The following is a 14,908-nucleotide window of genomic DNA, read 5'->3' as shown; positions in this document are numbered from 1 at the left end:
TATTTATTATCACAATTACAACATATCTATCTGCATATTTCCGGTGTAATCTTACAAAATCTGGATTGGATGCAGTTGAAGTTTGATTTTGTGTCAGGAACGGCCACTATTAGTACAGAATTTTCATCCGGTTTGAAGTTTCCGCCAATTTCAAATGAGACAGACGCATGAGAAGGAGTCGATAAGAAAGATCCCCATTATCGATCTATCATCTATATAAAACATACACATGTGAATTAGGTTAATTTTGGTTAATTTTTCACCGATCAAAAAGAGAAATATCTCGTAATAATTCCTGAATGTCATCAAAAGACATTTTGATTTATTTGTGTCTTTGCACGGCTCCTGATATTTTCACGATTAAAATAACCTAAAAAGGAGCAGATGATACAACCTAGCATAACAGAACTTAACATTTACCTTCCACAATAAATAAATTTCAATAAATAGGTAAGCCAGTACAACATTATCCGACACAGTTTTCACATTCTTTTTGTTACATCAGTCTCAAAGTCACTGTAACATTTGTCATATTGCCGTTTCGCTTTTTCAGGTTTCAAATGCGACACTGCATAATTTATAATATTTTTTTAACTCTGGATGAGTACACGGAACTGAAACATCGTAATTTTCTTCGGACATTTTTGCAATTTTTCTCAAAGTCAGTTGTTTTATTTATGTCGTTTCCATAGCGACATGGCGACATGTAGGCCGACTTTATTTTTATTGACAATGAAGGAAATTTTACTTGTTCATTTTATAATTACAAATTTTCGGGTTGCACACAAAATGTTGTGTACACCTTGGCTACGAAATCCTCTGACGATCTCGAGATTGACTTGAACCCTAAAATTCATATCCGCTCATGTGTTTACACATCCATTGAGAACGAAGCACGAAAAAAGAATTACTCGATTAAAATCCTAGAATGAGAAACAATAAAAACTGCTTGTACTCGTATTAGAACAGCGATAGTTTTTTCTTCAAAAAATTGGTAAAGTTTTTACGCACAAAAAAAAAATTCACTCTCTGTTTCGTTTCAATTGATGATTATCCCATGAGCGAAGTGTCAAAGTAGGGGTTAGAAAAACGTATTATTGAGATAGGTTAGTAATAATTTCCCTGAGCTGATTTAATCATAATCATTATTCATGCAGGCTTTTGTCTTTCGGACCACAGAGGCCTGTTTTCGCACTACATTTCCGGATTTTCACGTATATTTTCGGCCGTTTGCATCAGACGGACAGTTAATTCTTCAATGGTATTAACTGGATCATTCAGCACATTTTGAAGAAAATCCAAATACGCTGCATCATTCAAACGTGGAGGTAAATTATGGGGCCCAATTAAACGATTTCGATTTCGTCCCTTGTTAATAATCGACTCCGAAAATTTTGTACCTCGTCGATCTTCCGGCCACGTCATTGACGAAAAGCAATCCTCCGAAATGAATCTCCATGTTGAAGAGCTTGAACACGTTGGACATGGTAAAGATGTAACGTGCGATAGACAATAAAAGTGGAAACACCGAAACATAAAGCAAGTCTTCTGATACTCAAATTTGGCTCTTCTTCATAGGCTTGTAAAAAGTTCTATATCAACGTGGTCACTTTTTGGTGAATCAAATTTTCCGTGATCACCCACTCGTTGAACAGTTGCCGAAAAAGTCAGCTCCGTGTACAACCGCCGCGGTTCGACCACATTACCTAAATAAAAATAATTTTAAAAAAAAGAGTGCCGTGACAACTGTATAAATGTCATTAAATTCGCTCTGTAATAAAAACGCGCCAAATGTTGTTGCAAGTGCTTCACTGCAATCCAATGGTGCTACAGAAGTTAGAAAACGCAAAAAATGGACTATGGAAATGAATATTTTCATTATACGGGAATATTTTCGGATCACGAAACTAAAGGATGTTGTGAGTACTCACAAGCTTGATTTATTTAAAGCGTTCCAAAATAAGTACCCCCAGTTTCCTGTTACTATTCAAAATTTAGCTGACCAAAGGAGAGCCATTATGAAGAAAAATTATATCCCTTCGGCAATTTTAGAAAAGATCAAAATGATGTAAAGTTAGAATTGTCAATTAATTATTCTGACAATAATGAAGTTTCTAATAATTTAGTTGAAAATTTTGTTGAACCGCAAAGTTTACAAAGTTTATCAAATCATAATGACTCTTTCTGTTATCAAAATAGTTCAACACCAAACAACACGATACAAAAAGAGATAAATAATTTAGACTTGAGTTATAATGATATACATGTTATTAATCAAAATTTTACTACCATCAAAATTTTGAAGAACAAATTGAAGATGAATTTAATAGAACTCTGAACGAATTTGAACATATAGAACCATTTAATAGACCACTATTACCTAAACAACAAAGCACCAAAAAATTCTTTGCAATGATTGAAATTTTAAATCAATTCATTTTGCCTAAATTTGTAAATAACACAAGTTTTAAAAAATTACACAGTATTATATATAGTGGAGCTTTAACAATTATCAGATTAAATGGATCAAAAGAAATTGGCCAGACAAATAATATAAAAGCGAAAGAATTACCAAAATGGGAACAAAGACTAAATAAACGTATTAATAATATCAGACGAGATTTAGGTAGAATAACTCAATATTTAAAGGGTATAAATTCTAATCATCTAAATAACTGTATTCAATCGATTTTAAATAAAAACAGAATACATTGTTTAAAATTTAATGAATATAATGAAACATTAATAGAAATTAAAGACACATTATTACAAACATTGAATATTTATTCTAAACGATTAAAAAGATATAAAAATAATAAACAACGGATATTTGAAAACAAACTATTTAGAAATAATGAGAAGTTGTTTTACAAAAATTTAGCAGATAATAAAACTCAAAATAATAATGGCATACCAAATATAAATGAAATTAAAAATTCTGGTCAAACATATGGTCAAATGAAGTTCACTTTAATAATCAGGCAGAATGGATTCCTAATTTAGAAAATGAGATAACAGATATTAATAATCCACATCATATTCAAATTAGCCTTGAAATTTTAGTTAAAAATATTAATAATTCACATAATTGGAAATCCCCTGGAGGTGACCAAATTCATAACTTTTGGTTAAAAAAATCTACTTGTATTCATAAATGCTTACTTGATCATTTTAACGGATTTATTAGGGAACCTAACACATTCCCAGAGTTTTTGGCCCATGGTATAACATATCTGAAACCAAAAGATTCCGATACTAAAAATCCATCAAAATATAGACCAATCACATGTCTACCTGCAATTTATAAAATTATGACATCTTCCATTAGAGTAATAATTTACGATCATTGTCAAAAATTAAATATACTTAATGAAGAAAAAAAGGTTGTGTTAAGGTGTGTTTTGGTTGTAACGAACAACTCATAATAGATACGGTAATAATGGAACAAGCTAGAAAAAATAATAGAAATATTTGTACCGCATTCATAGACTACAAAAAAGCCTATGATTCAGTACCACATTCATGGTTAATTAAAATTCTTAAAATTTATAAAATTAATTTGGATTTGATTAATTTTTTATCTCATATAATGACATTTTGGAGAACTACTTTAAATTTATCAATAAACAATACTAAATTAAAATCCGAGCCTATTCAAATTAAACGGGGAATTTATCAAGGAGATTCTTTAAGTCCTTTATGGTTTTGTCTAGCCATTAATCCTTTGACAAATCTATTAAATAGCACTGGATATGGTTTCAATATTAGACTTAATAATACCACACTATCCAAATTAAATCACCTTCTTTATATGGATGACATAAAACTTTATGCATCTAAAAAGAATCACATTTTATCTTTACTAACAATAACTGAAAATTTCTCAAATGATATTGGCATGAGCTTTGGTATTGATAAGTGTAAAACGCAATCAATATGTCGCGGTCATTACGAAAATTTAGAATATATAACTAAAGAAGGAGAAATCATTAAAAATTTAAATAAAGGAGAGTTTAATAAATATTTAGGTATTAATCAATCAAATCATATTCAACATTCAATTATAAAAGAAAATTTAGAAAAACAATTTTATTTAAGAATTAAATCTATTTTAAAATCAAAATTAAACGGTAATAATTTAATTAAAGCAGTTAATACATATGCTGTTCCATTGTTGACCTATTCTTTTGGTGTTATAAAATGGTCTAAAACTAATTTACAGAATATAAACATTCAAACTAGAGTTCTCTTTACAAAATTTTGTCAACTAACCCAAATCTGCTATTGAAAGATTTAATTTATCAGGCGAAATTGGTGGTAGGGGTTTTTCAAATCTAGAAATTCTACAACACAATCAAATTGCTTCACTAAAAAATTTTTTTCTCGTGATAACACTTTTTTTAATGCTTTGGTTTCTGCGGATAAAGGTTACACACCTTTAAATTTAAGTGATAATGTAATTTCAGATATTGTTGAGTCAAATATACCTGACACTAGCAAATATAAAACAGAAGTCTTTACATGGGAGATATTTTAAAGAATTGGAACAACCAGAAATTAATATTCAGGCTTCTCATGCATGGCTTAAGAAATCAAATATTCACCCTGAGACTGAGGGTTTTATATTTGCAATACAAGATCGTGTTATAAATACAAGAAATTATAAAAAACACATATGCGGTTTGCAATCGATAATTGATAAATGTAGGATTTGCGGAACTGAAGGGGAGACCATTGAACACATCATTTCTTCTTGCACCATTTTGGCTCAAAGCGAATATAAAAAACGTCATGATATATTCGCAAAAATTATTATACAGATGAATTTAGCAGTTAAATTCAACTTATTAAAGGATACATAACCACGTTATATTTATAAACCAGAAAGTTGTTTGGAAAATGACAATTACAAATTATATTTTGATCGTACAGTTTTAACTGACATTCATATTCAGCATAACAGACCAGACATTATTATTTTAAATAAACAACAAAAGCAAGCATATCTTTTGGATATAGCTGTTCCAAATTCCCATAATATAACACAGACATATAACACAAAAATTAATAAATATTTAGAGCTCTCCGTTGCTATGAGAAATCTTTGGAGTTTAGAAAAAAAATCTATTTTACCACTTATAATTTCAGCAACGGGAATAGTACCGCAATCTCTTTTTAAAAATTAGAGAACACATTGGTAGTTGAAATTCAAAAAGGTATATTATTGTACTCATGTCACATCGTAAGGAAATTACATAACATTGACACAGAACATAATAAAACACAACAAGGTCAAAATGCGGAGGCGAGACGCCGGTAATTATGTTGATAAGCACTGCACTATTACTTGATAGTAATATCCGTAATAGTGTATGTACTCCGGCAAAATTGCCGTGCCGCCGGGTGGCGGAGGGACTGTTTATTCGTGTTAATATACAAATAAATGTATTTATCTAATCCCGTGGGATAAATGACACTTACCCCACTCATTTGAGTGGAATAAGGAACTTCATTATCGGACGCATTTCATTACTCCACTCAGTGGGATAAGTGAGCTTCATTACCCCACTCAGTGGGATAAGTAAGTCATTATTCCACTGAGTGGTGTAATGAGACTGGCGGAAATAAATAACATTTACCTTTTTTTTTTAATTCGGGGCGGTCTTAGATAAAATTTTGTACATCACACGTGGGCTAAAGCATATTACAGGAAACTCGTGTGATTACAGATGAACTCGGGCTAACGCCCTCGTCATCTGCAATCTTCACACTCGAATCCTGTAATATTGCTTTTATCCCACTAATTGTGTAAATAACTATTATTGTTTTCAACTGTCGTAAATTCTCATTTTTCTCCTTTGTAAACTGGCTCTTAACTGCCCTAAAGCAAAATGAGCAGATAACGCACTGTTGCCCTAGACAACACATTTAACGTTACATTTCTGACAGGTCTTAAAAAATTTGTCAAAACTGTCAAAAGCAAATGTGAAATCATTTTTAAAAGATTTGGAAGCTTCAGGGACGTCGTTTCAAACAATAAAATTTTGTATGCAACTCGTTTCTGGGCCTTAAAACCCTCCCTACGCTCGTGTTTTAATCTTGTCCCTCGGGCAATTAGAAAAGCCCAATTTACTCAGAAACTCGTTGCATAAGTAATTATTACACATGTCCCAAACAAAAGAAAGATCAGTTACATCGATAGTACCTAGTAACGACAGAAGAAGAGAAAAAAACGAACAAGAAAAAAGAACAAATTACATACTTCAAATCATTAGAAGAATCATTTTTTTCTGACTTGGCCCAGGATGGTGTCTTTTTGGAAACCGCCCTGCGTACTCTCCGGACGCCGCAGCTGCATTCTGATAACAGTGATAACGTGATAACATTGCCCATACATCAGCAACATATCTGTGAGTGATAATGATAAAGCCATTCCGACTAATTAAATGACAACTCTGACAGTATTTTTGATTAACGTCAATGCTCATTTGACTTTTTTTTGTCAATTCTAATTTCTAACAAATCAGCGCAAATGTGAGCAGGACCGGTTTCAAAAATTTCAAAAAATTAACTTATTGTATCTTCATTGCCGTACACATTTTACTAAGGTGATTTTGGCTAAAACTCTTTAGAACAACGCATACTATCATATGTTAAAAGGAACGCCTCAACTTCGAAAACACCCTGTAGAAAACTGAAAGAGGTATAGAAATTTTTTATTATTTTTCTTATTATTTTCTAACATGAGTTGACATAGCGCCATTGTAAACCTACACAAAAATCAAAACAAATTCTTAGTTCAATACTTTTTATTTTTTAAATGTTAATGTTCGTTTTGTTACCATGGCTACGTTCTTGTATTTGGTTATGTTGCTACAGTTACTGTAAACTGATGTCAACTTGACTATGGTGGAAAAATAAAAATCCCAATATTTCTAATTTTGAATGGTTCAAATCCCGATGAATAAAAGAGCCTGTTAATTTTTTTCCATGGCTGGGAACCAATAAAAGCTCGCTTTTACTTTGTTGATGGATTAAATGACGATTTCGAGTAGAGCTTTCACATCAATAATGTTGCTTTTATCTGATGATCGTAGATAATAGTTATTTTTATATTAAGTGCGTGAAATGAGTGTTTTTTTGGGTTCGAATAAGTCTTTTACACCGAGACGCATATTACGTATACAGTGTGTTAGGTAAATGTCCGGCCAAACTTTAACCGCGAGCTACTGGCTTCATGTAGAACTCGGATAAAATATTTAAAAAATTCTATGTCAAAAAATAAATTGACATTTAATTTTTGAGTTACAATTTTTTTTAACTGCTTTTAGTCTTCTACGTTGTCTCACAACCTCGTAGGTAAAATTTCGGCACATTTTTAAAATACACCTTGTATATCATATTTTATTAAACGTACACCAATGCGGTTTTCTTGTTTGAAAGCATATTTCCTAGAGGTTACTTCGCATTGGCGTACGTTTTATAAAATATGATATACAGGGTGTATTTTAAAAATATGCCAAAATTTTACCTACGAGGTTGTGGGACAACGTAGAAGACTAAAAGCCGTTAAAAAAAATTACCTCAAAAATTAAATGTCAATTTATTTTTTGACATAAAATTTTTTAAATATTTTTTCCGAGTTCTACATGAAGCCAGTAGCTCGCGGTTAAAGTTTGGCCGGACATTTACCTAACACCCTGTATAGTTATGTATTGAACGAGTGCGAAATGTGGGAAATTAGTCACGAAAGAAATTTTTTCTTTCATTTTCTCGTGAATTTTTTGGCACCGATAACGAGAAATCATTTCATACGTTATTTTAAAAATGATAAATAAACCTTAGATTAGTTGTTACCGTAAGTTGTGTTTTATTTTATTAATGTTTGGTTGTGCAACTCACAAAAAAACTATAACAATTATTTCTCCATGACATTCTATAATTCTCTCACTAGTAAGTAATGGTGGATATTATTAATTTGATGCAATTACAACCGTAACATTCCTATTACGAGTAGGTGTTCGATAATAGATTATATTACGGACAATCATCTATTAAACTGTAAATTATAAAAAAAACCTGCAGTTCCAAAAAAGTGTGTTTGTATTATTTTAATGATTCGTATTTTGCTGCTAGCTTAGTGAATTTCGTCGGATCTCATGCGACAATATTCTACAATAAAAGCTTTCCGAAAAAATTGCAGCTCACAAGTCCTCATCATGAAGTTGTTGGCGTTGCTTCTATTGATCGTCGTGGCCATTCCATATGGTAATAAGGCATCATGCTTTTTATATTTGTTTTCTAATTTTTATTTTTTTAATTTTTTGCAGGTCAGTCAATGTTCAATCTTAAAAGGCAACTACTAGATGATTGTGATGATTATGATGATGAAACGGGCGGTTCTCTTCGCTTAATGCCATTTTAAAAAGAGTAATACATTTCATGCTCGAGATTAAAAGGCTCATTGTAGCCCCTGAGCATAATAATTAAATAATAAATTAAATATTAAACACTTTTTAACAACATTTGTTTCTATTATTTACTCCGTAATTAATTACGGAAGCTATTATTAATACGCTCACTCCCTATTTCAAATCATGTTGTTATTCTGCATTTCAGCCTATTGGAAATATTCTTTAATATCTCTGAACTTGTGGTTTATTGGTTCAATATTATCTCTTATATCTCGAACGCATCTTTTAAGCTCATCTACATTATTAACTCTTACTGGAAATTACTGTTACATCTCAGGAATGTAGAAGAAAAGTAACCTCTGTTTTACGACTTACCAGACGATTATTATGAGAAAATTACCAGAGTTCGATAAGTGCAACCAGAAGTTGCAACATCATGCAAATAACCTTGCCGGAATTACTCATCCTACAATTCATTCAAAAATGCCCTTAACATTTCTTCCGTACTGCCTTGACGTTAAGTGAAAATAAAAATTAGTTAGGATACAGTTAATTCAGAATTAAAAGCAATGTACTTTAAGAAAAATCCAACGAATTGTAAACATTGCGCCAAATCAGCTGGGAGAAGCTGTTAAACTGCAGTCACTCGATAAGGACAAATCCTTGTGTAATTCGAGTTTTCGCTTTATTTTTTATTACATCCCTAACACAAACAGAAGGGGGTGGAAAAATGAAAATTATCGGAAACCTGTCCGAGTTTCTTCGAAAAGCTCAAATGGAAAGAAAATATTTCCATTGTTGCAAATTTTGGCGAACACTGTATTTTAAGCTGTCCTTAGTGGTAGTCTAGATGGTTTCGATGTTTAAGTTGCCACATGATTAAAATAATTCGAACACGCCCCTTTCTAAAAAATGAATCGAGCTTTCGACTTCTTGGGGAAGGCAGCACCACAGGGTAGTAAAAAAGGCCACTACTCTTTAAGCATAACGGAGATCCTAGTCTCTTTATTCAATTGAACATTATTTTTTTTATAAATAAAGACTACTGTTACGTTAAGAAACATCCATTGAACTGTAAACGTTAAATCAGCCAGAAGAAGCTTTGGGATTGCAGCCGCTCGATAAGAATAAAAATGCAAATCCTTATGTAATTCAAGTCATCGCCTCATTTACCATTATATCCCCAACTGTTTGAACAATTCCTGACGTGTCCATTGATGGTCCTGCTTCACGAAATATGTGACACAGTTACTTGAAAATTTTTTTTAGTTAACCACGTTTGCTAAGACTTTCGGGTGCTGGTAATGAGTTTTTCATACTCCGTCAATTTTGTCTTATTACGAAAATAAGAGGCCACCGTAAATGATTTCGCCCCTGAGAAACAAAAAGTGCATCTTTTTCGTCCGACTCTGGGTTTTCTGGCCGAGGCGCAGCCGAGGCTTAAACAAGCGAGGGTAAAAAGCATTTTTTGGCAGAGATGCACATTAAATTTTCTAGGCGACAGTACGAAGTGCAAACCGGAAAAATTACAAATTTATTTTGTATCAAATATGTAGATTAATTTATTAATACATATTAACAATTTATTTAATAGTAGGTATCTATTATCAGCTTGAAATTTACTACTTGCAATACAATTATTACTACATCCCATCATTACTTGTACGCTAAATAAAAGACGTTTGACGGTAATATGGAGTTATTATAAATGTTTCTAACATCTAGTAACGACGCACCTAAAGCATAACGCACAGCCACCACGATATTAGAAACATTTATAATATTAATAACCCTACATGTTTTGAAGGAGTACTGCAGTCAAGCGTTTAGCCTGCCGTTTTGTATTCGGGGAGTGTTAGGTTCGATCCCATACGTGGGGGCATTTTTTTTTTCCTGGGTTTTCTTTTCCACACCACTGGATCTAGATATGTCGTTTAAAAACCAGCCCCCTATATGCCAGATATAGTTAAATGCGGAGTCAAATCTCTACCCATCAGTACCACCTGCCACCGTCAGACCAGCTTCCCAAGGGAGAGAATGACAAAATCTTTCTTTATCCTTTTATAGGCGAGGCTGCGCCAGATGTTAACAATCGCAAGCATCGGACCACTTGACCACAATTTTTTTCAACGTTCAATATAACATTCTCAGCGACCTAGTTAACTGCTTTTATGACCAGCTGACCAAAATCTCCCAAGAATAATCGTGAAACGTGTACATTTACTGCCGGCATCAAAATAACTCCACACAATCACCGTCTATTGTTATTTCGTCTGCTTAAAAAGCTGTGTGTTCCCGACTACAATAAATGCCCAAATAAAATTCCTATTCATAACAAATAAATTTTTTTGTTGTTTTTCACGGTAGACCCGTATTTCCTGGGCTTTCCTTTGTGTGTCTCGTGCTTTTAGTTGATCTTTGTTGTAAATACTATCGATAAAATTAGATTTAGGTTTTGAAATAAAATTCCAGATTGGAGGAACTCTTTTTTCAAAGCGTGTTTTTGTTCCATATTTTCAACAGAATTGTTGACAGGTTTTATAGAGATTTCGGGGATTAAGAGGACAAAATCGTGATGATTGGAGCGTTATCGATTCCGACCTGGGGTAAATTACTTTTGTAGATCTCTCATATCTTATAAACTCTAAATAACCGTTAATTTTTCACAGTAAAAATTACTTCGAACATAAAACTAAATAGTTATTTGTACAACTAGTTATGAAAGTTATAATTTTTTTCACGAATTTGCAGATTGATTAACGAGGGCGTAGCCCGAGTTAATTAAGCAAATAAGTGTAAAAAAGAGACTTTCATAACGTGTTGTACACACCATTTTTTTTGCATATAAGTTGAGAAATTTGGTCTAAAAGAATTTATAAAAAATTAATAAAAAAAAAATAGGTATGCTTTGAGAATCATCTCCAAGGAGATGGAGTAAAATGATGCAAAAAAGTACTACCTTCACTACGATTTTTCGTGTAAAAAAGCGCCACTTTCACTACGATTTTGCGTGTAAAAAAGTGCCACTTTCATTACGATATGCAAAAAATATTAATGATTTATGCGAAGTTTGTTTTAGAGTTTTAGACTAACAACTGAACTGCTTTATACTGGGTGCCCCAAAATTCGCGCAACAACTCATTAAGGCAATGTCAATTCATGTTAGAAAATAACGAGAAAAATAATTAAAAAATTCTATACCTCTTAGATTTAAAGATATGGGGGCCCAAAAGGTGCAGCTTTGATCTCATTTATTTTAAATAATAAAAATGTTTTTGACTATTTGTCTTTTACTAGCCAGTGGTGGCCTAATAATTTTGAACGATTGTGTTCAGGTTTGCAATTATTTTCTTCATTATTTCCAGCATTTCCAAGTAGTAATTTTATGTTCGATTTACCTTAAATAGCGTACGGCAACACGGCTTTGATTTTTCCCTCTCATTTCCAAGGATACAGCAAAAATGAAATATTTGCAAACTATTGGGATGCATAGAATGTTTTTCAATGTTGCCACATTTAGTGTAACGAATAGGTCCATATCTTCTACAAAAAAGAAGATTGATTTTTTTAAACATTTTTACCTGATCTCATAATGACTATTTAACAACGTACTACTACGTTGTTCCGAGAATTTTGGGGCACCCGGTATTTACCTTTATTTTAATGATAATACGGGGTTATTATAAATGTTTCATAGGTTTCTGGTCTATAATATATGCCGCACACAATGCATAGCGTAAGTATACTACACTTAATGTAAATCGACGTGATTGCTTGGTTGCCTAAATACGAGGGGTTTAAGATGATAAAGTTAATTTCGAAGTAAAAAAATCCTAACAAACTATTATAGTATAATATACTATTTTATCTACTTTGCTGTACTAATCCCTGAAATTTCGACTGCTCAAGCTTTCATATTAGACAAGGGACTTTCGCGTGGGTTGGTAATAGACATTTTTCACAAAAATGTAAGGTTATTTTACTAAATTTACTTCGTAGTTTCACTCGTTACCTTGACGCCTGACGTCAAACAGCTGATGTTATCAATATAACAAAAGCTAAAAGTTAAATCTGTAAAGGGACAACTGTGAACTGTCAAATGTCAAATTTACAAGTCCAGAAAAGGGGAAAAATCCATACGTACACTGTAAATTACAACCAACTACGATGTTAGATACATTTTTTCTATTATAATACTGTCGCGAGCAATAGATTTTGGTCGTCAATGTCATTTCAAAATTTGGTTAGATTGTCACAAATTTTAAAAAATTCCCTGCCTGATTATGCCCATGTCAACAAAGTGTCAAAAAAATGAGAACAAAATGACAATTACTGTCATACAACATTATGATAAGTTATGACATTTACGACTGTTTTACAATGGAGCATTTTCGATTGCGTCAAAGAATGACCTTGACGATCAAAATTTATTGCTCGCGACTGTACATGTTTTTTTATTGATTTACAGGATTATCCCTGTAAATCAATTTCATTAAAAAAAATCAGAGATGGAGAAATGTGAAGGCTTCATTTAATTTTTAACATTTTTAAGTTAATCAATCCTGCCTACATGTTAGATCTAGACAGATTCTGACAGACTCGTAATAAGATCCACTGTACCCTAATATTTATCTTTTAGTTGTCAGAACTGACATTTGATATGTATGGTTTGCGGTTTTTATTTGAAACGTTTATATCTGTTAAAAATAACTCAATTCTAAATGTAATAAAGAGATTCTTTTTGCTATACTACGTTCACTGCACCAAAATAATAGTCACATGCACTCAACCTAATTTCTGGAAATAATTAATGAAATATTGCTTAACTTAACACACGAGACTTTCACCGAATAGTTGTTATTTTTCATTGTCATATTTTTAAGTGAATATGTTAAGGAAGATTTTTATTTGCGAACAAATTTAAAGAAAGCTGTTTATGTGGGCAACACCTTTCATTGATACTTTGCTTAAATTACTGCTGCCACATTGTATAATTCTTGGAAGTAAAGTGGTTGTCATCCAAATTGGAGGTTACTCACCTTTTATACAAATATTACAATTGAGTAATTCTACGTAGGACTGACTGTAGGCTGAAAAAATGAAAAAGATGTTTGCGAAAAAAATTCAATCTTTTCTAATTCTGAAGTGGGCTTTACAAATAGACGCGTGGGGGACATAAGTCAACCATTTTGTAAAAAAAATACAATAAATCAAATTTGTCGTTGTGTATTCTTTAAGTTTCCATTTTATTTGCTTCAGACTTAATTTAAAATAAAAATATAACTTAATGTTAGTTTCACACGGTCCTTGAAGATCCAGTTTTGACATTTGTAACTCCATCTTGTTTAGTTGCGAGCTCTTCTACAGATTTCGTTAACATCCTGTATTAATTTTCTTGCTTTTCGTTGCAGATATCCTGCGAGAAAACACATCGTATGCTCGGAGTTCCGCTGCACCTTAGGAATCGGCATCAGCTACGTCCTGCCGCTGATCCTGTGCATCCCGACCTACACCGCAATCAGCATAACAAAACGGGAAATAATAGAGAACGAAACAAGATACACCCTTTACCACACAGACTTGAGCGACATGTTCAAAGCCAACAACACTCTCTTGAAGATCAACTTCTGGATCTACGCCGTGCTCATCAAGCTGTTGCCTTGTTGCATCCTGACGGTGATAAGCTGTTGGTTGATCCGCACCGTGTTTAACGCGAAGAAGCGGAAACAAGTCCTGCGGAGCTACGACTGTTATCCTTTGACGGAAACCGGAACGAAGAAGCGAGAAGTTTCGAAAACTGAAAGGCGTGCCGATCGCACCACGAAGATGTTGGTGGCGGTGCTGATATTGTTTCTCATCACCGAATTTCCGCAAGGAATTTTTGCGTTCTTGATTGGAATCAAGGGAAAACATCTGTTTCTAGAGTGTTATCAGTTGTACGGAGAATTGATGGACATATTGGCGCTCATTAATGGGGCCATCAACTTTATTTTGTACTGTTTTATGAACAGGATGTTTAGGACTACGTTTGGACAAGTGTTCAAGAACAAAATTCTTTGTTGGACTTCGTTAGTGTTAAATGTGGGCACGTTATGTGTATATTTTTGAACTGCATGAAAGAGACTTTTACCGTTCGAAAATCATTTGATAAGACAGTTTACAAGCCAAAAGACGTTAAAGCAACTCTTCACTTGTAAACGTTTTGCATTTAACTTCCACAGCATGTTAGAACGATTGGATTGTGAGCATCAGATATGTCAGGAAATTATATTTTATCTTCAAGCATTGCACCTTTGTGTATGTCTATAGAAACGGTGGAAATGACTTTTTTCTTCAAACGTCCGTAAAATATGACATTGCACTGCTGCACTGATAATGCTAAAATGTCACTTCATTGTCATGGCATCTAACGAGCTGACCAGCGTCCGTGAAGTTATTATCTCCGCTGAGGAGCGTCCGTGAAGTTATTATCTCCGCTGAGGGCGTCCGTGAAG

The 14,908-nt window shown here is 32.9% G+C and overlaps 1 protein-coding gene across 1 annotated transcript in view; it reads left to right on the top strand.

The window, feature by feature from the left end:
* Positions 1–14,693, top strand: part of LOC138136729 (G-protein coupled receptor dmsr-1-like) — a 79,472-nt gene extending 64,779 nt beyond the window's left edge. Inside the window, exon 3 of the mRNA XM_069056009.1 lies at positions 13,826–14,693. Within this exon, the coding sequence (XP_068912110.1) occupies positions 13,826–14,522 (697 nt within the window). The 3' untranslated portion in view covers positions 14,523–14,693. The remainder of the gene's footprint in view (positions 1–13,825) is intronic.
* The last annotated feature ends 215 nt before the right edge of the window (positions 14,694–14,908 follow it).

The sequence above is a fragment of the Tenebrio molitor genome, chromosome 8, assembly GCF_963966145.1.
Source record: "Tenebrio molitor chromosome 8, icTenMoli1.1, whole genome shotgun sequence".
Classification (NCBI taxonomy): Eukaryota; Metazoa; Arthropoda; class Insecta; order Coleoptera; family Tenebrionidae; genus Tenebrio; species Tenebrio molitor.
Note: the sequence above shows the minus strand (reverse complement) of the source record. Positions and strands in the feature narration are given on the sequence as shown.